Source organism: Papilio machaon, chromosome 2 (genome assembly GCF_912999745.1).
Source record: "Papilio machaon chromosome 2, ilPapMach1.1, whole genome shotgun sequence".
Classification (NCBI taxonomy): Eukaryota; Metazoa; Arthropoda; class Insecta; order Lepidoptera; family Papilionidae; genus Papilio; species Papilio machaon.
In genome coordinates, this window is record NC_059987.1 from 4,130,009 (window position 1) to 4,154,268 (window position 24,260).

A 24,260-nucleotide genomic window follows, 5' to 3' on the forward strand; every position below is an offset into this window, starting at 1 on the left:
TTGTAGACAGGAGATCTAAGATAACTATACTAAAATATAATTGTGTAGTTGCTCCACACTACCGCGATACATACTTAAAATAAAAAGTTAATTATAAACCTAACTTCACACAGACACCAAGTTGATTTCTTTGTTCATTAAAATCTATAAAATCCCAAAGTAGATAGTGCAGAAATAACTAAAAAAAGTGGTTTGAGATATTGTTACGTATATAAGTCAATTTTTCTTATAAAAAGGACGAATAAATCTAATTGGCGTTGGTCTATTTCGGTTATTTACCTCAATGGGCTGGAAATATTAGGGTCCACGAAGAATTTCTCGACCTTAGCTGATAGCATAGCACATTATGCGCTTGGATAATCACAGTTGGGCATACATTTCGATGACTTATCTTATACCAGTTCTAATCTACATTAAATAATTTATTTCAAAAGTAATTCTTCAGATTATTTATTTCAAGTATCCAAATAAAGGAATACACCATTATTAAATGCACACATACAAAATGTTAAGATATTGTTAACGAACACAGTTAGTAGCAATAAATAAAAGCGACCTATTCTCAATCAATTAACTAACTTTCCGCTTTATAGCTCTGCTAACACGCAAATATTTGTGTAGGTGGGGGGCCTCTGACAAAGATAACTACAATAACACAAACCGACTGACTGGGGAGCTCGAGACCTTGCTAGGCAAATGTTAAGCTTTATGCATGATGTAACGGCTTGCAAATTTAGCAAGGCGGATGTTTCCCGTTGGACCGATCGATTGAATGGCTATTTTTCCCATTGGATCGATTGAAATTATGGATTAGATCGTCCAGCATTGCGTAGCGTCGCATCGGTTGAAAACGAAAGAAAATACTTAGTACATTTTTTCCTATTTAAAAAAGTCTAATTTCTCCAAGAAATCTCTCCGGGAAGTATTACATTTCTATAAAATTAATTAAACTGTGTAAATATTGTAAAATTCAGAAATTATAATCCTATAGTAGGAAGGCAAGTAAGGCAAACAGTCTTAGTTTTACATAAAATAGCAAGTAATAATATTTACTTTGAGTGTACAAGTTTCTTCTTCAGTTCAAATGTTTATGTAACATCGGCAAAGGTTCTGGCCTCAATAAATCTTAATCACGTTAATTAAGAACAGATTACAGTTAGCGTTCCCAAGAAATATCCCTCGTCATTCATGACATGGGTACTTGATTGAAGTATGGATAGTAAAAAAATGTGGTTAAATTAAAATAAATAAATAAACGTACCAACTGAAAAAAATCCTAAGTTAACGCTTTATTAAAGCCTTTACTGTATAAATTGCATTGCGGTATAGAATATTATACTTAATTTTATAATAGAAAAAAAAAGATTTGATTGTTTGTTTGCATTCAATAGTCTCTGAAACTATGGAACCGAGTTGAAAATATTCTACCACTGTTAGGAAGCTACACTATCCCCGGGTGCTATAGGCTATGTTTACTATGTTATTATATTATAGTATTATTATTATATTATAGTATTAGCTCTTAATATATACATTAAGTAGAATTTTATTTAAGTCTAAGCTAAATCATAAATATTATACATATTGTCATCCCTAATCTATATATTGTCTTGCTATGTAAACGGTACCAGTAATTGATAATAAATTTTTCATTCAAAATTTATTGATAATGTCGATTTTGATTTCTTATAATGAGATATCTTAAAATATTATTAATTTAATTTACAAATAAAATATTAGTCGAATACACCCGCAACACCAGAAGAGCTAAACATACGTTGCCAACTTTTAAAGGTGTACGCTCTTTTCACAACTGTTTTGTAAGTTGTCGATAGGAAACAAATATTAGGTTACTTTAATGTTTTTTCAATTAGTTTACATTATACTTAATATTAATTATTGATTGTGTTTTGTCTCACTTTTAATAAATATTATTTTTTATTATAAAATCCGTAATTACCGGTATTAAAGGTAACAAAATTTCAATGAATGTGGGTCTCAACATTCGTCTTATATTAAAGTACAGTTATTTTACTCCGGTCACGTATTTTGAAGAAGGAACAAATTTAATTATTTACTTCTAAAAGATGTTGGTGAAATTAAATTAATAAAAACGCCTCAGAAACGTCGAGTCTTCGTTAAGTAAATTGATTTTGACGTATCGTGATATTAAAACAGAATACGAAAAGAATTCTTGTTTTAAGTTTTTTTTTTTAACTTGCAATAAAGAATTAATAGAATGTCCATATATTGACATTTGACTTTAATTTAATAATATGTTATAGAAGTAAATGAAAGTTCAAGAATAAATTATATTATACTTAGATATTTGACATGATTCACATCCAAAATTATCATACCTTGTTTTAGCGAAGTAATTTACTATAATGCATAGTGTTGTGTTATAGTTTTTTTTTAAGTAAATATGGTCACATTCGATTTCCTAATACACAGCTATAACATCTGTGTAGATGATACTATTAGTAAGAAAGCTACTCTATCTGTGTTGATCTCTGTCCATTTTCGTAACGGATCTTTTTTCAGATTGTGTAATGACTACGATTTGCTACGTATCTCATACAAATCTTTACTTACAGTGTCGGAGTAATACGTCAATTTATTTACTCCCAGGCATACGTTGCCAGAATGTTTTTCATTTGGAAACTTTTCAAGTACATAATATTATTTACTCTTTTTAATTACGGATGATCTATCTGTAAGAGGTTTGCAGCCTTGATTTTATTTCGCCTTATGTATTATTGACGAATTGTAGTTATTATTCTTAATCAAATATATTTGAGTTTAAACACAATTGTTCTTATATAATGAGTTTTTTGCGCTTTCAAATGGTAACTAAAGAAAACAATTTCCAATCTATATGAGTTATAGTTTTTGAAAATTGCAAAGAGCGGTGTATACTCGTACAAAGCGAACACGTTCGATACTTTTGAATGCAAATAGATGGCGTTTTATAATAATATGCTAATTATAGAAAAAAAATCCTTCCAATTAACTGATTCCGAGAAATCGTTCTTAAAAAAATCACATAAGTTTTGTAGTCGTATCAAATTTCTATACCCTATCAATCTGTTCCATATAAAATTACGTACAAAAGACTTACTACTAAGAAAAGAATTACCTTGAAATGTTTTTACGAATCCTGATATCTTGTCCCTTCTTTGCTTTTATATAAATGAAATGTGTTTTTCGATTTACTGTGACCTTATCAATACGTATTTACTATTACAATACGTTCGAACGTAGAAAAAAATTACTATTCAACAAAGTAAATTTATGAATTCATTTCCATCGAGAAGAAATCATCATCAGCCTGTATAACCACTACTGAATAGGTCTGATAAAGAAAGATTAAACTGTCTATTAAAATCTGTCGTTCCATATTTATCATTATGTAACAACAGCACTGATCTATATAAATGGACAGGTCATTGCATGAAAATGACAGCTCTTGCTTTGTTCCGACTTAAACGCGCTTGTTCAAGGTCCCGACAGTTAATTTTATCTATATTATTAGTTCGAATACTCATCTCTGCTAGCAACCGCAACCGTAAGCGCCAAAATGGCGTACATCAAATAGGTACAAAATACCACGGTTTATAGCCTGTCCATTAATCAGTAACCAACGACAATATCAGTTATCGTTCTCGATCCATTTTTGCTTATCCAAGGTAGCATTTTTAATGCATTCACTTCATATTTAATAAATCCACGGTTTATAATAGCAATCTAAAAACCTGATTAAACATCTAGAGGGCGATCAATCCATTTTTTGCTTCTTCCTATACAAACTAATTCTTATCAAATTGATCTTGTGGATCGTTAATTGGGTTCGGTTGCAAAGGAATATGAAAATAAATGCACACAATTAAGTACTGCAGTCTCATTTATTTAATCATTTGTTTTTATTTAAACTAATAAAGGTACATCAAAACACACACTGTATAACAGATTGGAAGATATGTTCTAACCCAGTGACGTCACATATTCAGGCGTTGATACGTTATTGCTGTGCCGCTGCTCACGATTGTTATTTGATATGTGGGTATATTGTAAGCACATTCAAATATAAATGTTAATAGTATATTTCCTAATGAATATTAGGGAGTGTAACCTAAGTCTAGTAGAATTGATAGTATCGTCGGAACACGAAGCACTCCTAACACCAATGTAACTCTTAACCCAGTGTAGATAAATATTAATATTGTCATTGTTTATTTTATATTATTTTTTACGTATAATACTTTACAAGAATACTAGACAGCGAGTAAAAAATTAAAAGCTTTCATAAGATTATAATTTTTAAAGCATATGTCTACATAATTCCGAAAGGAAACTAAAGTTTTTAATTTACGTTAACAGCTGTTATTTTTTTTATAAATTGCCAATTATCAAATTATAAATTAGATATTGAGTTATCAATTATTAACACGTTGTTTAATAACTCACAATTAAAGTATGCCACAATTTTTATTCGCTCTGAGCTACGTTTAACTTTAATTACCCTCTTATAATTTACAATATAATTATTTAAATCTTCTACATTCTGAACGATATATAGAATTTGTGGGATCAATCATTCAAACAGTTAAGCGGCCTTATAAAATGTCTACTTCATACTTCTATGTACATATTTACACAAAATGCCGCGGTTTATTGTAAAAAACATACTTCTAACAAATTTTGTAAATAGTCACTCAATTATTTCAATTGTATTAAAGCAGATTGTAATTAATGATTCTCAGAGTAAATAATAATGTTTTTATATATATTATTGCTTTTCAAATCCGTTACCTTTAATAAACATTTTTGATTTTTAAATGGCATTACATTCAAATTTTCATTGTCGAAAACACAAAGTAATTCAGATGATCAGTTCTTTACTTCTTAAAAGAAAAAATACACAGTACTACGATATAACTATGGCACTTTAAAATATAAAATAATGATTCTTATCATAAATTTAATCACACAAAAATATTACAGTATAAATGTAGTAAATTACATCAATATAAAAATATTAAAAAAAAAAACTTCAAAAATTCGTACAGATTTAACCAGGGAATGTTTTGTAGTTAATTAAAACGTAAGGAAATGTAATTTTAAAATTTACATGGAATGTTTCTATTAAAGCACAGTTATTAATAATTTAATGTTTTGGAAATTCATAAAATATGATAATATAAATATTATTAATAATATTGTTATCATGATCCTGCTCACATATTAGGGAACTATCATATAGCAACCATTTCTACGCTTAATAGTAATAATCTAATTTTTTAACATGTAATACAAACTGTTTTGTTTATCTGTACAAATAATTTTATCCAATATTCATTTTAATTATCTGTGTCGTGTGATCCGAGCACTGATTACATATCGTTAAAGCAATTCAAAATCTATATATACAACTAAAACTATCACGTAACATAATATGGCAACAATCTCTTTTGGTTAAAGATATGAATAATCTCTTTGTCCACTAAATTTATCGGGATGGCTAGGTTAAATAATTTTGTAAGTTTCCTGTGAAATATTGGAAATATTGTTGAAATAAAATACTACATGCATGAAAATCTATGTCCAAATAAATAGTGTAGTAAAAGTGTTGCCCGATAAGAACACTACCTTTACAAATGCTGTCACCCGTTTCATTATTTTTGAAACAGCAGAGATAGCAATTTATTCTTATATACGTATTTAGGCAGTGGAAACTCTCAGCTAGACTTAATAACAAATAGTTGTAAATAAATAGCGTTAAATAAAGATATGTAAATTTCTATATAAAGATGTTTCATTACTTATGTCACAGATAGTGATAAATGGAAAAACACTGTCGTTCGTTTACATTTAATTATTTAATGAAAATTGACATATTTTAAATAATCTTCTATGTCCATCGTGTTCGAAAGATTATAAAGTTTAATTTTTAATAATAGAATGAAAATATTTCATGTTAATCACAATGCCTAATTTTTGTTATCGGTCGTATAGGTGTTTGCAGGTTTAAATATCTTCCGCCGGACTTAATGCTTGAAACACATCCGCGTAGACCCGTGTACAGCGCCGCTGGCAACCCTAGCGGCAGGGATGGAGATCCTCCTTAGAAATAAAATAAAAATAAAAGTTTGCATTGTAAGGTATCGTACTAATAGCAACATCACTACCTCAAGAAAATTTTGAACGTTGATCCTTGGAAACACAATCGTTGCAAGAGTTTTAACCGGTAATTGACATACTTAAAAAAAAAGTTTTAGCAGAGCAGATATCTTGTCTACGGAAATTAGAAGTTTTTGCAAATGTGATGGTAAATAAAGCAAACAAAGGTTTAAATAAAACATTTGGCAAAGAAATGAATTTAAACGACTCAAATCGTCTTTTCTTAATACAACAAAGGTTGTTTCGTTTTATTTATATTCCAAAAATAAAATAATGCTGGTAAATAAACAAATGATATTTAGATAAAAAATCATACCTATCCATAGTTTAGGGTTGGCTTTCGAGGGTACCAATAGTGATTGTGAGTACCCTCTCACAGGGGGCGCGTCGTCAACTTGCAACATGGCCAGTCTCTTCCTCCGCCTCACCGTCGCCGTGTGCCACAAACCGTCGTCCACTCTCACTTTCGACTCAACAGATTGAAACCAGTCCTCGTGAGATACCAAATTCATATCCTTGATATCAGTATCCGTGTAAATTAATTGTAATCGCCCTTCAATAAGTCCTAGGCCGATAAAATCCCGCGGTCGAATCCCTATTTTGCGCCTCCATAATAAAAGTCCTGAGTCATTGTATGTCCGGAACTTTATTTCGTATCTAATACCGCGAATATCACGGTTCCTAAAATAATAAAGATAATAAATTATTACGCTTCCACAGTCTCCCTCAGATAGATAAATCTCTAAAAATTAAGCATTAACAAATATAAAAACAAGTTGGCTACAACGCGTGCACAATAATCTAGCATCTCTGCCCGATGATGCAAAAACGTCAAGATTGCACAGTGTGCAAAAAAGTTTAACATAACGAGACTAACGAACACAGTATAACTTTCGTGCTCATTGTACAAACAGAGGTGTATTCGGGGTGGAGAAGCATGTGTACGCGAGTGCTTTGTAATTCGGTCGAGCTTCCGTATTATTGTGCATACGTGCAAAATTGATGAGTGTTAAAATTAGTTCTATTAATGTTTAAGTTTAAAACACATTTACCTAATCTAATTTACAGCACTGTTGTTAAAAATTATAATTAAAGTTATTTCTGGATTCGTCCGTTTTATGTTATCTTATGTCATATCCTTCACCAACGTCTGTGTTAGTTCGCAAGCTAGAAATATAGAGGTAATGTTAAAAAGAAATGTTATATGGTCATAATTTAGTACAGCTAGTAATTTATCAAGATTTAAAATTGTTAAAATTTATCATAGTGTCGTAGAAGTGTCATTATGAACTTATCTCACCTGCGGCTACCTTTACTTCTGTACGAATAATAATCGTTTCCGTCGAACTTAATAGGCGCACCGTCATTTAGCATCTCTACTTTTAATTGCACCTCGCAATTCCTGCCCTGGTACCCATCGCGACAAATGCATTTATACTCATTTAATAACGGGATGCAGGATCCATTGTTCTTGCACGGAGTCAGACCTAATATCATTTATTTGGATGAACACATTTTAATTTAAATTCAAAGCACACTTAAAATATTTATTTCTGTACTACTGTTAATAATTTCTTAGTTTTAATTTTACGCCACGACGCGACATATTTTGATTTTTTGAAAATCGAATCATAAATTTTGTTTTATGAATAAACCTGAAGGTTATAGTTTAAATAAATAAATAAATATAAAGAGCGATTGCAAATGTTTTATATGCGACTAGCTGACGCCCGGGACTCCGTCCGCGCGGAATTGAAAAAAAAAAAAAAAACTTTATAAGTAGCCTATGTGTTCTTCCAGACTATGCTAGATTTCATCGAGATCCGTTTAGCCATTCTAGAGATACCTTCAAACAAACATCCATATCTAAACATTCGCATTTATAATATTTCGAGCGGTATGATTAACATGTGTAAAATGTTCTTCTATTTATTGATTGATTGTTTTTTTTTTTTTAATATGCACATAACTCACCATCTCCGCAAGGAGGTCCAATATACTTGGTAACTCCGCTCGTAGCACAAGGCAGTCTGTACTCATCTTGTACGAGTGCGCATCTTGCTGTATCAGCATTATACAATACGAGAGGACTGCCGTTCACGAAGACCTGTTGCACGGCGCCTATAAAACTGCTGGTCACTCCCGACATTTTATGCGGACGGATGTATGCTCTGAAAAAAGGGCTCAGATTCAAATATCTTTGCGGGTAGGTATAAGATTGATGGCTTCCTAAGTATGCTTCAACCCTTTGTAGCGAGATTTTAACGTAAAAAAGTTACCAAATGAGGCTAATATTTTGTAACTTTTATATGAGATTTTTTTTATAATAAACGCTGTATGGTTAGTTGATTTTCATTAATAAGCTCAATTTTTTGTCAGTGTGTAGATTCACAGGGGTTGACTTTCAATGTCTATGTAATTTTAAGATCTTTTTAAGTGTCCAAGAATTTTAATTATTATCAACATGATAGACATTGCTATCAAAAGAAACAATAATAAATATTGAAAAAATGTCATACATTTTTTAACAGGTCGCTAAACTTAAAGCAATTAAAAATAAATAATTTTTGCAACTATCTAGGATTTTTTGTGTGAATTTCAAATTAGCTTTACTTACGGCAAGGAGCCAATGAACAGAGGTAGAGTCAGTTCTAGGTTAGTGAGTGGCGGTGCTGAGTGCCCTCTCTGAGTGGGATGGTGGTCGAGCTGCAGGCTACCATGCCGACCCATCCGTGTGATCCGCGCCCGGTGCCATCGACCTTTCGTGATCGGCACTGGCGAACTAAGTAAAGCAAAATAAACTTTTAATTAAGGTACAAAAAATAAGCTTCAAATCCCCGCTATTCGTTGTTGCATTACATATTAAACACATTTTGGATGCACTAGTGTTTGTTATAGCTTTCAAAGTTATGAGTTTTTTTTAGGAAATGAATTTCCAGACAATGACAACAGTTTCAATTATTTCAATGATTAAAATAAAGCTATTACTTACGTGATATTCGCGATTCCGCTGCCTAAATTATACCTAAACTGTAGGTAGCCATTAACTAAGTTAATCGCAATAAAATCCCCCTTGGCTTTATTAGACTGGCCCGTGTAGAGCAGCATTCCCGAGAATCGGTTCGTTAAAAACCAAATTTCAATTCGGAACGCTTTGCCCAAGCCTTCGAGCGGTAATAATTCTATGTAGCTTGTCCCATTAAACTGGGGCGACCAGGTTTCCTGTACTACGCTGACGTCTGTAATTAAATTCTTTTTTATAAGATAAGTCAACGATATTTACTTGATAAAGATGTGAATAGAATATTTTGTACCGTTGCTGCAAGTATTTCCATTAGATCCAATTTCGCCTCCAAACAAACAGCGACAGACGTGTCCGCCGTCGGGACCGACGTCGCACAATAGGCCTTCGTCGTGTCCGCAGGGATTTGACTCGCACGGATCTAATCTCTCGTCACAATTGGCTCCTTGAAATCCGATAGGGCAGATACATGTGTATTCAGTCGCCGATCCGGCCGTAGGCTTACACGTAGCTTCGTTCTTACACGGCATACTCATACAAGGGTTAGGTTGGCACTCCCTTACGTTTTCTATAGCCACGACTAATGAGTCCGGTCGGCCCAATTTCTTTGTCACTTGATGACGTATTATTCTCAAGTATTTCACGCAGCCGACAAAGCCGGCTCGGGTGCCGATATTATCGAATACCCTGAATAAAGGCATTCATTACTTTATGACTGTACGTTGAAAGGAAGTAATTAATAACGTTGATCTGATTACTTTCGTGATGAAAATAGACTTTCAACTTAGAATTCTGGGCTACATACATAGTATTACATACATATATATAGAGTTGACTCACCTGGAAAAATTCGTTGGAACGCTGCCAATGAAGGTATCGTCGGCGAGATCTAAGGCTTTCAAGTTGCCACTAGACTGACCCGCGACGTCTTCCATGCCGTCCACTGATAAAATACCGTCGCGATGATATCGCTTAGCTGATACTTTGTGATATTCATTTAGTGTTATTTTTTCGAGAGACGTTAAAATGATTGCTCCATTACCGAGATTGTATCTATACAAACATACGTAAATAACATAACTTTATTAGTTGCTACGATAATATTAACATCAACTACTAAAATACATTATTAGTACGAGTATCTGTATTTAAATGTAACTTCAACTAGGAACCTACTGTATGTGTATTACCTACCTGAATTCTAAGTATCCATTTACTAAAGCCAATGAAACAAAATCCCCAGTACCATCAGGTTTCTGTTGATTGTACAATATGACTCCGTTCTCAGTGAAGGCTTTAAATTCGATATCGATGTTCAACTTATGGTAGGCTTTCAACGGTTTCAATCGAATGTAAGAGGAGCCGTCGAACGAGGGAGTTTCGATGTATGCACTCGTTAAGCCGTCTTTGATAAGCGTTTCACAGTTAGAACCGGTGTAAAGGCTAGTACAGATGCATGTATACGTAGTACCGGGAAGATCAACGCATGTACCGAGGTTGTGACAAGGATCGGACAGACATGCACTGTATTCCTCAGTTGTGTCTTGTATTATTTCTTCTGTAAGAAAATAATTAAATCACAAATTTGCGCTGTCTAAAAGTAGCTTATCTATAATTGTTATAGAGTTTAACATTGTCTATACATGTGAATGTGACAGGTAACAATCATACGCAGTTGTACACTTATGAAATTTTGATTTCATTTCAAAGACATTTCAAAGATTTATAAATAAGTGTAGAAAATAATTAATGATAGAAAATTGTCTAAAAAGCTCTTCCTAACCACAATTTTGTGTTATTTAATTACTCAATCATATAATTTACAAAGCTAAAGAGAGTTTACTCTCTCTTCATTAAAATGGTCGAAATGAAAGTAAACAGTGACATAATTAATTAGCGATACCGAGCAATAGTCACAACATAATTAACATTTGTACTCTGAGCTCAATGTACGTTTCCACCGTCTCGTTGCAAACTACGGACTCTGTTTAAATAACTTCTTGAGCACACGCCAGAATGAAATAGAACCCCTTTTGACTGCCCTATCACGTATATTTAAAAAATACCTTTCTATTTAAAATCTTAAACATCAAACGAAATTGACTTTAGTTAGTCGAAGTTATTTAGTTTTTAGTAAACAATTGTCATAATATAATATGGTACCAAATTCAACCAAGAATAGACTAATAGTACGCATAACTTTTTTATTTTTTTTAGTCATATTATGAAATTAGGTTATTGGGAAATATTGTCTTATATATAAAAAAAATATATTTGTATAAAGTACATGTAGCTAAGAGAAAATAAGTTATGAAAATATAAGAGAGATTTGAGAGAGAAGGCAACGCGCACATGATCGTAATTTTCACCGGATATGGTGTATGAAGTTCTACGCACGTTCCGCGCTACGCACTGCGACACTCCAATGCTACGCACGATTACATATCCATAACTAGTTCACATAATTACTTCAGATTGCATTTCAGTGCATATGCATCAATGAATATGTTTATTTTGTAAATTATGTTTCAAATGCCTGTATAGTTTGGATATAAATACGTACCATTTTTTTATAGTTAAAAAGTAAACTAGCACAGTTGAATTTTTGTACAGTATTAATTTTATCTGACCCTTGGAAATAAAATTACCCTAGCATTTGCACTATTTTATAAGCAAAGATAATATAAACACGACCGCAATTGAATTTGGATTTATATAAAATGACCGAAGAAGTCTATATTCTTCAACTCTATCTAAAATTATATTGTCTCATGTCGATAACGAAAGAAAATACTGATAAATTGTTTCCAATACGAGGTTGAACTGAAGGATACGAGTCTTGAATATAAAAGGATTGTTTTGTGAAGAATTTTTCAGTTATTAAATCGTAAATCTATAAAGTTATATAGTTTTTGAATTACGATCAATGACCGAGTAGCTTATTGTTATGTGACCATATTCGAAAAAGCTAAAATGGTAGGCCATACGGAAGCAATCAACAGAATATGTGCTCGCTGAGGATCGCATCACGCATCTTACGATTTGTAAGGTTTTGATATCTCCTGCTCCGCTCATTCGTATAAATGCAAGTTCCGTGTTACTAAAAATATATTCTATCTACATCTTACCAATGCAAGCTTTCCTATGAACAGTAGGTGTGAACCCAGGACGGCAGACGCAGCCGCCGCGCGCGCAATATGCTCCTGGCAGCACCTCGCAGTCCACATCATCCGTACATAGGTCACCTAGCAGCGCGCCAACCGCGCCCACCGTGTCCTCAGCCCCCACCGCGCCCACTGTCGCCGTAGTCGCTGTTTGCGAACCTAATGTCATTACTGTGCCTTAGTGTTCACACTACGTTACGTACTATAATGCAATGTGAACACTAAGGCACAGTAATGACATACAAAATATCTATCTCGGTTGACAAAAGTACAAATAAAGTATAATAGCTCTTGAAATTCTTGTCGAATTTAATGCCTTGTCATTGATAGAAATAACAGCTTTAATAGCGTATAGCATCAGACCAGATAAGTTTGCTGGACTATATACAATATTTCGTAAGAAAAAAAACGTATATCTTGATGTTGGCGTGCAAAACAAATTTTGAAAACCGACGTACTAATTACAATAGAAGCTTATCGATATAATTTCTACCTGAAAACTTTAACATTTTAGGCAAATTAATATTTTTAAATAAATACTAGCTTTTACCCGCGACTCCGTCCGCGCGAAATAAAAAATAGAAAACGGGGTAAAAATTATGTCCGTTTCCTGGTTCTAAGTTACCTGCCCACCAATTTTCAGTCAAATCCATTCAGCCGTTCTTGAGTTATAAATAGTGTAACTAACAAGAATTTCTTTTATATATATAGATATTGAATCCAAAAGACCACCTCACTTTTTTAAATTTTATTTTAAAATTGAATACGTTTTAAAATTTATTGAAAATATATAAAAACATTTCTATATCAAATTAGCAGATATTAAAACCTCTAAGTACGGTTGGCTTTGCAAATTATCTTACCACCTACTCATCTTCCTATTTTGCTTTCATATTTTATGTTGCAGAGAGATGTTTTATTCCACGATACAAAGTAGCAAGCCGAGCTTCTTAAGCTCTCAACCTTTGAATAATAAAACTAAAAAGTAAATAGTCAACTTTTATGTTAGTAAATAGCTTCTTTACTTCCCACTCTTGGACAAATGTCGGAATTCATTAAGCACTTAATGGGGCGTAGGTTAACTGTCTCCGATGCAAATCCCTTTGATGGTAAAGTACTCGTAGATATTATACGAGGGGAGGTCCAAAAGTTCGCGGAATGAAAGGGTTGTCAATGAAATATAACAATAAATTTATTTTTCCTTTTCAATATAATCACCCTTAAGTCTAATACATTTATTCGATCTATGAATTAATTTTTCTAAACCATCGAAAAAATATTTTTTGTCTTTGGCCTCAAAATGGGCCGAAATTGCCTCCTTCACTTCATTATCGTCGGAAAATTTCCTTCCCCTTAGCTCTTTTTTAAATTTGGAAATAAATAAAAATCGCTAGGAGCCAGGTCTGGACTGTAGGGTGGGTGAACAAGTGGTTCGAACCCATGTGTGTGCAGAGCAGCCATGGCAACTCGGCTCTTGTGAACCGGCGCGTTGTCTTGCAAAAGCAACACACCCTTGGCCAATTTTCCTCGACGTTTTTCTTTAATTGACTCCTTTAACTTTTCTAATATGAGTGCGTAGTATTCTCCGGTTATAGTGGTACCTTTTTCTTTATAATCAATGAGTAATATTCCCTTACAATCCCAAAAAACAGTGGCCATCAACTTTCCCGCCGATTCTGACACCTTGAATTTTTTGGGAGGTGGTGTACCCTTTTTGTGCCATTGCATGGACTCCTGTTTGGACTCAGGTTCAAAGTGATGAACCCATGTTTCATCTCCAGTAACAATCCGCTCCAAAATCTGCACGGGCTCGTCTCCACACAACTCCAAAAAGTGCTTAGACGCGTCGACGCGCTGCTGTTTTTGAAGCGGCGTGAGCATTCTCGGCACCCATCTTGCACTGACTTTTGTCATGCCCAGGTGGTCGTGCAGGATACGCAAAATAGTTGTATCTGATACTCCAACAAATGCAGATAATTGTTTCTTCTTCAAACGTGTGTCTTCGAGTACAAGTTTTTCGACTTTTTCGACGATGTCTGATGTGGTGGCGTCAGCTGGCCGCCCAGAGCGAGAGTCGTCTTCAATTGAATCTCGACCATGTTTAAAAAGACCATGCCACTTATAAACCATTGTTTTACCAGGGCACTGATCTCCATAAACGGCTTCCATTTCATTTAAAATGGTTTGAACGTTTTTTCCTTGCTTGGTAAGGAATTTTATCACAGCGCGATGTTCAATTTTCTCCATAGTTGCAGTTTGCTTCCGGATTGACTTGTTCAGCAGGCGAGTACTCGTAAACGAATGGCACTATAGGGTTGAAATGTTATATATATACTAATTATGAGTGCCCAATTAGTATGACACTAAGCGAGCTACCCTATCCCCACTCCATCCCCTCCATTCCGCGAACTTTTGGACCTCCCCTCGTATATTTAGAAATGTTAGGAGGATTTAAAAGAAGTTTCAATCGTAATCAAAGTAGAATGCAGCAAATAATTTTAGTCTCTGCTAAAGTCGTTTTAACTAAGATTTTTTTTAATTACAATTACAATTTTATTGGTAATATATAAATTACTGGTAAAAATAAAAAATAAATTCAAAATAATAATAATAATAGTAATTAGATAAAATCTATCTTATGATAACAAAATCTCAATATAAACCAAGAAATTGTTAAGAAAAAATAATTTGATTAAAAATGAGCACACAAATTAATATACACTCAACTCATAAGTTACGATAAATTACTTTTACCTCGAGTTGCTCTCATTACGTAACCCAGTTCTTGTAGTTAGCTTCTTAATTCAATTAAACGTAAACCAAAACTCTACAAAAGATTTTATCGCTGTTGATTTGTCGTGAAACAACAATAATTTGCTTACCTTTAAACTTTTGTCCGTTTAGAGAGCTTTCGAAATCACTTGGCGTTTCCTTCCGATTCCAATCGTATTTATTGTAGTATTTGTCGGGGTTAAGTAAGTGCCTTGTCGATTTGGAGGCGGCGCCGTCGTCCTGTTGTGTAAATTGTATCGGTGAGGAGGGTCTAGGCGGGCCCGCGGTGCCTGGCACCTCCGACAGCTTGCAGGGGCCAAACGCCTGGACCACGATGTCATCCTGCGTGCGACACGCTTGCAGCTTGAGGTGGCACTCTGACTCGTACGTTCTTCCATCGCTACCGCATACCTGTTGGTTTTATTGAAAATCGTGACGACGGCGACTTAAGTGCCGATTCGCACGGAATTTGTCGTGGAACTTCATACTAACATTACAGGATACGAATTTTTATTACGGTTAATGTTATATGTTTTAAGAAAATTACCCGGCTAAACGATAGACCTATTTTGAACGTACATTCTGCATAGACGACTTAAATCCATTTTCTTTCTTTATTAGCTAAATTCTTAGAATTAGACGGTAAAATTACAAGTATAATTTGCTAGTAACTGTTTTACATTATCGACATCACTTCGTTATTACTGGAACACGTTTTATGATAAAGAAAAAATTAATTATAAATTAAAATTAACCGGCGACATAACTGAATACTATACCAATTGGTTTGGTACGGCATTTATATAGACTTTAGGTTTAATATATTTTAGTCGCATTATTTTAAGGAATGTCGTTTCATTTTCTGTAATGTTTGATTTTTTTGTTGTTGCTTCTATTGCTTAACATTATGTACCAGGATTTAAAGGGACATAAATGTATGCATATTATAAATGTGGGTAGGTTACCAGCATGTTAGTATCTGTATCAGGGCAGGGCGCAGCAGCACATTCGCAGCGCGCTCCACCCGTGCGCTCCGTGCACACAGCGCCGAAGTAACACGATAGGTCCACACATGACTCTACCACGCCACCTATTTCAGCTAATGAAACATAAAAATGTTATTTTAGGTTATTACTACAGTACAAATAACAGTGTAGTTAGAAACAACGTGATATTATTGCATGTCTAAATTGATAAAGTTGCTAAAAATGCTACCTAGCTCTCGCAGAAAGCAGAGGATCAACTAACTAAGTTTGATTGTGTACCTCAAATTTTGCGTTATTGATTGGAGATACTTGCGATGCTGAATATATAACTTGATAACGGGAAACAAGGACTTTTCACTATCAGGTTTTTGGTACGAGTACAAACAAATCCTACATTGGTCAATCGTTATGTAAGTTTTTGTAATGCCGCATGTATATTTACGTTTGTCCAATGTAACATTTAAGCAATATAATATTTACGATCGGAGCATCCATTGGGTCCGAGGCGACGCCTGTGGTCAGCGCACACGGTGCACTTCTGGCCCTGCACGGCGGGCCGACACACACAGCGCCCCGTCATTTGCTCGCAGTCCTCGCGCACAGACCCGAATGCAGAACATCCACATGCTACAGGGTAAAATATATAAGGAAGTTAAACATTACCCGAATTTTATTTCTTACTAACATCGGAAAGATGGATGACTGTAAGCATATTAAGGAAATTATTTGTATTCCAGAAAGCCTGTGCCAAAGGTTTACTGTTCTTTTTCGCCAGGAAAATAAAGTTAAAAGTCCAATCGTTTCTTGATCTCCGTCTGTTACCTTTTATGATGTAATAAAACTTTGTAAATAATAGTAATGCTTTATTACTTACGTATGCAGCCAGTATGCCCTGAGCCGATGCGCGGCAAGCCCCAATAGCCTGGCTCGCACCTGTCACACTTGAGTCCGCCGACACCGGGCCGGCAGACGCACTGCCCGTCATCATCACAGCGATCGGACACCGAGCCTAGCCGATTGCAGCCGCACGAACTCGTGATAGGACAACCCTCTTCATGAGGACCACTCGCTGAAGTGGTACCGTCCGAACAACAACCGAACTCTGTTTCCGAGCAGTGCAGTATCTTCTTTTCTTCAGGTTTTGTATCATCTAGCGAAAATTACGTTCTCGAAATAATTATACGTTTATCTGATAGGATCCGTATTGCACATGATTGTATCTACATCTCCTGTCTAGGCAGCTGGTCCTAACATAGCGAGGACGAAAACGATTAAGTACTCACTTTTAGGGCAGCATCTTGCAGCCGAGACGGTGATGTGGCAATAGCTTCCAGAGGGACAGTCTTGACGATGAGGTCCGTTACCGCAGTCGATTTCCAGACCAGTGGTGAAGTCAATCATCGCTTTATTGTTGCCGCACGGTCTTACCTCCATACCTAAGACAACAAAAATGGGTTTGGATTGTGATTTATTTAATATTATTTAATTATTTTCTTTATTTTCCTTCTTGAGTAACTTTTTTTGGGTTGCTTTTTAATTTATTAGTGTTAATGTTTATAAATATGGATGTCATGCTATACGTGAGGTGAAGTGGTCATTTTTAAATTGAGATTATTGACTTCATTTAAAAAATGTTAGTGAATTATTTCCCAAGCACACTCTGGAAACTAACCTTTACACAAGTCAAGTGGTCTCAACCTAAGCTCCAGCTGCTTCTGACAGCCTTCCTTCCGCATTGCGCATAAACTAGGGTAAAGTCTAAAGTCAGAGGCGCACACTGGAAAGTATTCATCGTCGGGCGGACATTCGAAAAGGCAAGAACATCGCGGGTAGCCGTCGTCGCCGAGCTCGCAGCTGGCGCCGAAGTCGCAGCGGATGTCTCGGCACACGGACGGGTTAGCGGTGCCCCCCTCCTCCGTCACCCCCGACCGCTCTGTCGACCCTTCCTCTGCCTCTGTAGTGGTCATCGCGGTCGTCGCTACCCACACCAATTCAAATATTTGCGTGTTAGTCGTGCGATAAAGCGGAAAGTTAGTTAATTGATCGAGCTCGGGTCGCTATATTGGAATTACTGCTAACAACTGAGCCCGTTATCACAGCCCGATAGTTAATATTTTGTTCTAATCTATTTGCAGCACTATTAATATCGATTATAGTTTCCAAACAACATAAATTTGTTAGTTGTATTAAAAAGTTAGTTAATAAAGCATACAACGGTATAGTTATTTACGTTCAAAATATTTATGAAAGAATGTCAATATACGCACTCATTGCTATAGGAGGTACAACAGCAAGCCTGTCCTTGCAATCTCCGTAGAATATGACGTGTAGGGTAGTGGGCGGGAGGAGTCCGCAGGCTGCTTTCTGCAGCTCACACTCGTTGGGGTATGTCTGCATGGTGCTGCCACATACCGGCTCGCGCGGCGCGTCCGTACAGTCAGTTGGACACACACACTCTCCAGCCACGCAATGTGCTCCGAAAGAACATTGCACGCCGTCACAAAGAGCTGCAAGGTTTTCCTTCATAAATATCCTTTGCTTAACCTGAATTATTACTATTTGCTACGAAGTATTGAGTGTCATTTTATTTCAACGATACAAAACAAAGAGAAGAAATACAGGGACAGTACGTTAAAATTATAAAAATACACGTAGTTGTTTCCATCAATTAACAACTCAAGCAGTTAATGAAGGATTTATCCATAAAAATTTTCAGAAAATTGGATAACAGAAACATAAATAACAATATTTTAGGAACACCTTTTAAAATTTCGTATCCGTTCTTGTCGTGCACGAGAGATATTACGAAGTTCACTTTTCCACGATGAGGGATAAAAGAAGACATCCGTGAAAATTTAATAACGATTGTTTACCACTTCTCCGCAAAATGAAAGCCTCGCAGAAGCGGTCGATTACCGCCGGACGAGAAACGTGGAATGCTTTTGCCAGAATTAAAATTCATTTTTTGCCGAGACTTACGGAATATGAAATAAGTCGTTAATTAAAAATTTCAAATACAGTCTTTGTTCAAACAATAAAAGATTCATTTGGCAGCATTAATGTTTTGTAATTGTACAGTTTTTACTATTTAATTTAAATCTAGTTTTTAAAAAATTGTTACGAAATCGCAGCTTTATATGGCTGGCTTGTAAAAAAAGTAAGAAAAATGGATTAATAAATTTCGAGTTAAATGTTCAAATGGTAAAATCTATCAAGAGCCGGTAAAATGGATTAATGTTAACTCAATATGTGATCAGGTCAATAAACGAAATAATAAACTTTATAGCGTTCCATTCAAAGCAGTTTCATTTTGTTTTCCGTGTTATCGAATCGATGGCGCTTTTATTAAACAGCCGGCTAGTAATTAAAATTTTGGCCATTCGGCAATACCATAAAGGCTTATTGTTAAGCCAAGCTCTTTCGCTTCATTTTCTTTCTAAATGTTGCCCCGTGAACCTTTTCACTGTCCCTTTTATGATTTGAAAATAACTCGTTAAACGCATGAATATAATTCAATTCGACTCTTAGAAGGTTATTTTCCATTAATGCTCATTTTATTGTATTCTTTTTAATATGGTTATTTTTTATGCTATTTAGCGATAAGAAACTTCAAAAACTTTACCTATTAAATCATCGGTACACGCTAGAAGTTGGTAATAAAAATTTGACCGTTTTTGTATTATTATTTGCTTTTTCCGGCGGTTTCTGTTTAGAGCAACCATTATTTTTTATATGTAATTAACTTAATTCTAATTGTAGCTCTTTAATAAATAAATCGAAGGATATTTAGAAAGCGTTCGTTAGAGATAATGGTTGGATTACATAACTTACCGCAATCACCTCTGTACGCCAGCCGCAAGTCGCTCTGTTCGCGACATGCAGTCGAGTCGAGCTCGCACTGGGACATGTACGTTTGTCCATCCGTACCGCATACAACTTCTGATTCCTGTTGCGAGTTTTAACACGTGTTTAGCTGTTTTTGATCATAAAATAGATGAATGTAGAGATATATAGGAAAAGGAAATACCATTTTCTTTACATCCTATGTCTGTCTTTTAAAAGTAGGTAACACATCTGCAACCTTCTAACTTATTAAAGATGTAATCTATAAATACTTAACTATAATACTGACCAATGCTTCAGTACAGTTGTGGTTGCATCGACAGACAGGCCGTCCAGTATCAGTGTCCAACACGCAGTCGCCTCCTCCGTGGCACAAGATATCAGCACATGTTTCTATCCAAAGAAATTACTTGCTTATGAAAATTATCATTACCTTTTATCTATGTTAATTGCTACTTTATTTTTAACCGACTTCAAAAATATTATGTTATTCAACGAATTGAAATAACTTGCTGGGTTCAGAAAAAAACTAGGTTCAAAATTTTGTTTGATTGTAAGACAATGTTCATTTCTGAGTATTTCTCAAGTTTACGTAAATCGTCGTGGGAATCGAGTAATTTTTAATAAAGCTAGAAACTTTTATATGAACATATTATGTATAAGTTTCGAGTCATTGACCTATGTCACTGTATAATGCACATATAAATAGGGCAGCTTGTAAAGTAGATAAATCTGATTAGAGCGGGGTTACAACGCTAGATTCCATGGCTTTTTCTCGTATACTAGGTGTAAGTATCGTAATCTTTTGCCCTTGGTAATAGCAAACCTAAACAATTTTTATTGCATAACGCAGTTTGCTTTATTTGTTTTAAACAGATCGTAATTAAATTACGTAAAAGAGTTACTAACTTTCTATTATACCATATTTCATAATAGAGTAAAACAAGCAAAAACAAGAAGAAATTATGAAAAGTTCATAAAATCTTTTACTTTGTAATAAAAGTTTAATTTTGCAATGTTTCCAGCAAATACCATAGAAATACTTAATCCGGTACTAACTCCTCTTTGTCCCTTCGACAAGTTACCTACACTCAATACCGTTCAAGTAAAAAGTTGTGCAATATTTAAGATTGGTTTATAAACCTTTTCTTTTAAAGTTAGTTATTACTTAAGTTTTTTTCTGCAACTACAGTACTTTAAATTTGTAGGCTTCTAAAGAAAACGTAGAGGAAACTGGGGAGAAGATTAAAGGATTAAAGATAATATAATAACGACGTAATCATAATTTTATATCTTTCTATTCTAAGAGACATTAAAAACAATTACACTACTGTAGAATCTCGATATCTCGGATGTCAAGGGATATGGGAAAAAATCACATATGAAGTATTTGACAGGGAATTTCTAATAATAATGTCATTTGGTTGTTGGCTAAGTTCGATTTACATATTCTGATTTTTGAAATACTAGTTCTGGAGTATAAATATGTACTAAAATGACTATGCAGAGAATTAACATTTTGTTCGTGTCTAAATCTAATTAATTCGAAATACCGAGTATTTGAGGGTTCATCAGAATGGAACGCAATTTTTTCAACTAACTGATTATTTCGACTTAACAAGGTTCGATGTATAAAGAGATAGAGACTCCACTGTAGTATGAGTAAAGGTCTATTCCTGCAATCTTCTAACAGGAACAGTAGTTATCCCTTTTTTGACTTAATTATTACTAAACTTTTTTGTTTTTATTAAAAAAACATTAAATTTTATAGGCAAATTGCAAAAAGAAATAAATTGAAATTGAGGCTTGCCACGCAAAATTTATACATATGATATTAAAATAAGCATTCTTTATTACGACGCCGGAATTTCGCAAGCATTTTATTGACAACTTTATAAAAGAAAAAGATTTTGCTCACGGAAAATTGATTGCGATTTCTCTTTGAAAAGGAATTTTATAATTGATTTTGTATTCCGTTTATATTTCACCACAGCGGGAATTCTATTTCGTTTCAAGCCGTGAATGTTTTATGACAAAAATCGTGTAGAAGTAAAATTATAATTTTTTGATTGCTTTTTATAAATTATCAGCAGTTGCCCGGGATTTCATCCACGCGGAATTAAAAAAAAGTAATGATAGCTTATGTCATCCGAGATAGTGTATTTTCCCAATAGTGAAAGGATTTTTGAAATCGATTCTATAATTTTGAAGCCTATTCGATGCAAACAAACAAACAGATCTTTCCTCTTTATAATATTAGTATATATACTGCAATAATTCATAACTTTTAATATACATTAAGCATTATTTACAAGTATTTTATTGAAATATTTGATACACAAACAGAGCCCATATAACTACAAAAAAATAACTTAGAAAAACTCTCGATGTCGAAACTGGCCACAAAATTCTATTTCAAATAAATTTTGGCCTATTTGTTTATTAATCATATAAAATATCTGAACAGACAAATGAAGGTCCTTACCGTAAGGGGATACGGGGCCCCCAAAACCTTTGCCTTTAATTTAGGTTACGGTATTGTCATTACACAAGGCCGCAACGCCAACGTAGAAACAACTTTAATTATAGAACCTTTGTATAAACACACTGGCATTAAATATTTGTATCTCAAGACAAGTGACGTTATAATTACTACATACTGTTTCAATTAAAATAAAATAAAAATAAATTTTGGGATAAAGTTCTAATAATGTACATAACACATAATTTTTATTCTGTGACAATAATCTACTAACATGTAAAGTTAGTAGATTAGTAAGTGGTTAGTAAAAGTTTATAATCTAAAATCTATGTTTATTTACATAATTAAAAATCCTTCATGTCACCTTCCCTTCCAGAAAAATTAGCTAATATTGAAAAGATGTCGCATAAAATATCTAGTCCTACGACCTGCGATTCATATTACAATATAATTTATCTGAAAATCGTTCGCCCTTTTAAAATCCATAAGAAAGCAAAATTATTACTACACAAATGAGTTGGTTTATTATTTAATTCGCCTATATAACTTTTTATTGCCCGTTATTTTATTTATTTACATATAATCATTTTGAACAAGATTAATTAACAAGAATGTCGTTTGGAATTTCACACAGCAATATTTGACCTCAGTCAATCGAACATACAAAATAGAACAAATAAAAACACTTACGACAAGTTCCATTGTAGAGCACTTGCAGATCCTGTTCCTTGATATTGGCCTGACAGGCGTGCATACGCATTTTACACTCGCTACCGTACGTGTTGTGATCGGACGCGCACACCGGCGCTAGTGTTGCATCACACACAGGGCAGGAGCACTGCGCGGCGCCACTGCGCGACAGGCACGCGCCCCCCCATGGACAACTTGCGCGTGCGCAGGGATTCTCTACACCTATCACGTACGAAAATACATTAATTTATTTTTCATCATTTCAATAAATATACAAAATATACAAGAGAGATGTTACCAAAATTAATATTAATTCTTAAATAACTATGTTAGAATATCCTATGCAAGTCCACCCAGTAGATCTCTTTATCGTAGGGTACATTAAAAATGAGATAAAAGTTAACTGCACAAGTAAAGTAACTTAAATTGCTGGACACTTTTTAGTCGACCTCAAAAAGAAGGAGGTTATCAATTCGAGATGTATTAGACATACTTACGTTTATGTCCCTACTTAGGCCGAAACCGACTCCAAAATAACAATGATTATACAATATAGACATGTTACAAGAAAAAAGAGAACTTTCTTAAGAGGGTTTTCATGACATTGTTTAGTTACTTTTTAGTGCATTTCGTTTGAGATTGTTTTTTATGAAATCGGCATTTTTTTGTATGCTTGTACTCACCGCAAGGTCCCATGTAAGCGACGCGTATATCCCTATTCTCTAGACAAGATGTACGATCTAGTGAGCAGGGGTTGTCGTAAGTCCGTCCGTCTGTGCCGCACACGGGGCGTACGAAGTCCTCGCAGGGCGCGCCGCACGCACACACCGCCACGCCGTGTGCATCCAGTAAGCAACGTTCGCGTACACCACACTTCACACTCTCGCAAGGGTGTTGAGCTATTTAAAAGAATAAAAATTATTCTGAATTATTTTTCCACTTTAATTACACACCATCTTCATAGAATAGAAAATGTAACATCATTTTTTTTCATGTTATGACTTCCAGAAGAAGTGACAAGTTATTTTAAAAAAAAGTTTTGGTGTTTTACAGATAGACGTGTGAAATGAGAACTCCTTCTGCCTCTTTTACTTTTTCTACATTATTTTTCTTTATTACCG

At 34.4% G+C, this 24,260-nt stretch overlaps 1 protein-coding gene across 1 annotated transcript in view; it reads right to left on the minus strand.

Moving 5' to 3' along the window:
• Positions 1 to 5,922: 5,922 nt before the first annotated feature.
• Positions 5,923 to 24,260, minus strand: part of LOC106718624 (agrin) — a 39,616-nt gene continuing 21,278 nt past the window's right edge. The window contains exons 7-27 of the mRNA XM_045682535.1: positions 23,823 to 24,038; positions 23,140 to 23,361; positions 20,257 to 20,360; positions 19,956 to 20,070; positions 18,392 to 18,631; positions 17,797 to 18,102; positions 17,408 to 17,560; positions 16,999 to 17,274; positions 16,605 to 16,751; positions 16,104 to 16,237; positions 15,249 to 15,549; positions 12,331 to 12,525; positions 10,397 to 10,760; positions 10,043 to 10,255; positions 9,495 to 9,889; positions 9,173 to 9,419; positions 8,798 to 8,962; positions 8,155 to 8,351; positions 7,481 to 7,667; positions 6,497 to 6,861; positions 5,923 to 6,123 (exon numbers count right to left, since the gene is read on the minus strand). Of these exons, the coding sequence (XP_045538491.1) occupies positions 5,978 to 6,123; positions 6,497 to 6,861; positions 7,481 to 7,667; positions 8,155 to 8,351; positions 8,798 to 8,962; positions 9,173 to 9,419; positions 9,495 to 9,889; positions 10,043 to 10,255; positions 10,397 to 10,760; positions 12,331 to 12,525; positions 15,249 to 15,549; positions 16,104 to 16,237; positions 16,605 to 16,751; positions 16,999 to 17,274; positions 17,408 to 17,560; positions 17,797 to 18,102; positions 18,392 to 18,631; positions 19,956 to 20,070; positions 20,257 to 20,360; positions 23,140 to 23,361; positions 23,823 to 24,038 (4,688 nt within the window). The 3' untranslated portion in view covers positions 5,923 to 5,977. The remainder of the gene's footprint in view (positions 6,124 to 6,496; positions 6,862 to 7,480; positions 7,668 to 8,154; positions 8,352 to 8,797; positions 8,963 to 9,172; positions 9,420 to 9,494; positions 9,890 to 10,042; positions 10,256 to 10,396; positions 10,761 to 12,330; positions 12,526 to 15,248; positions 15,550 to 16,103; positions 16,238 to 16,604; positions 16,752 to 16,998; positions 17,275 to 17,407; positions 17,561 to 17,796; positions 18,103 to 18,391; positions 18,632 to 19,955; positions 20,071 to 20,256; positions 20,361 to 23,139; positions 23,362 to 23,822; positions 24,039 to 24,260) is intronic.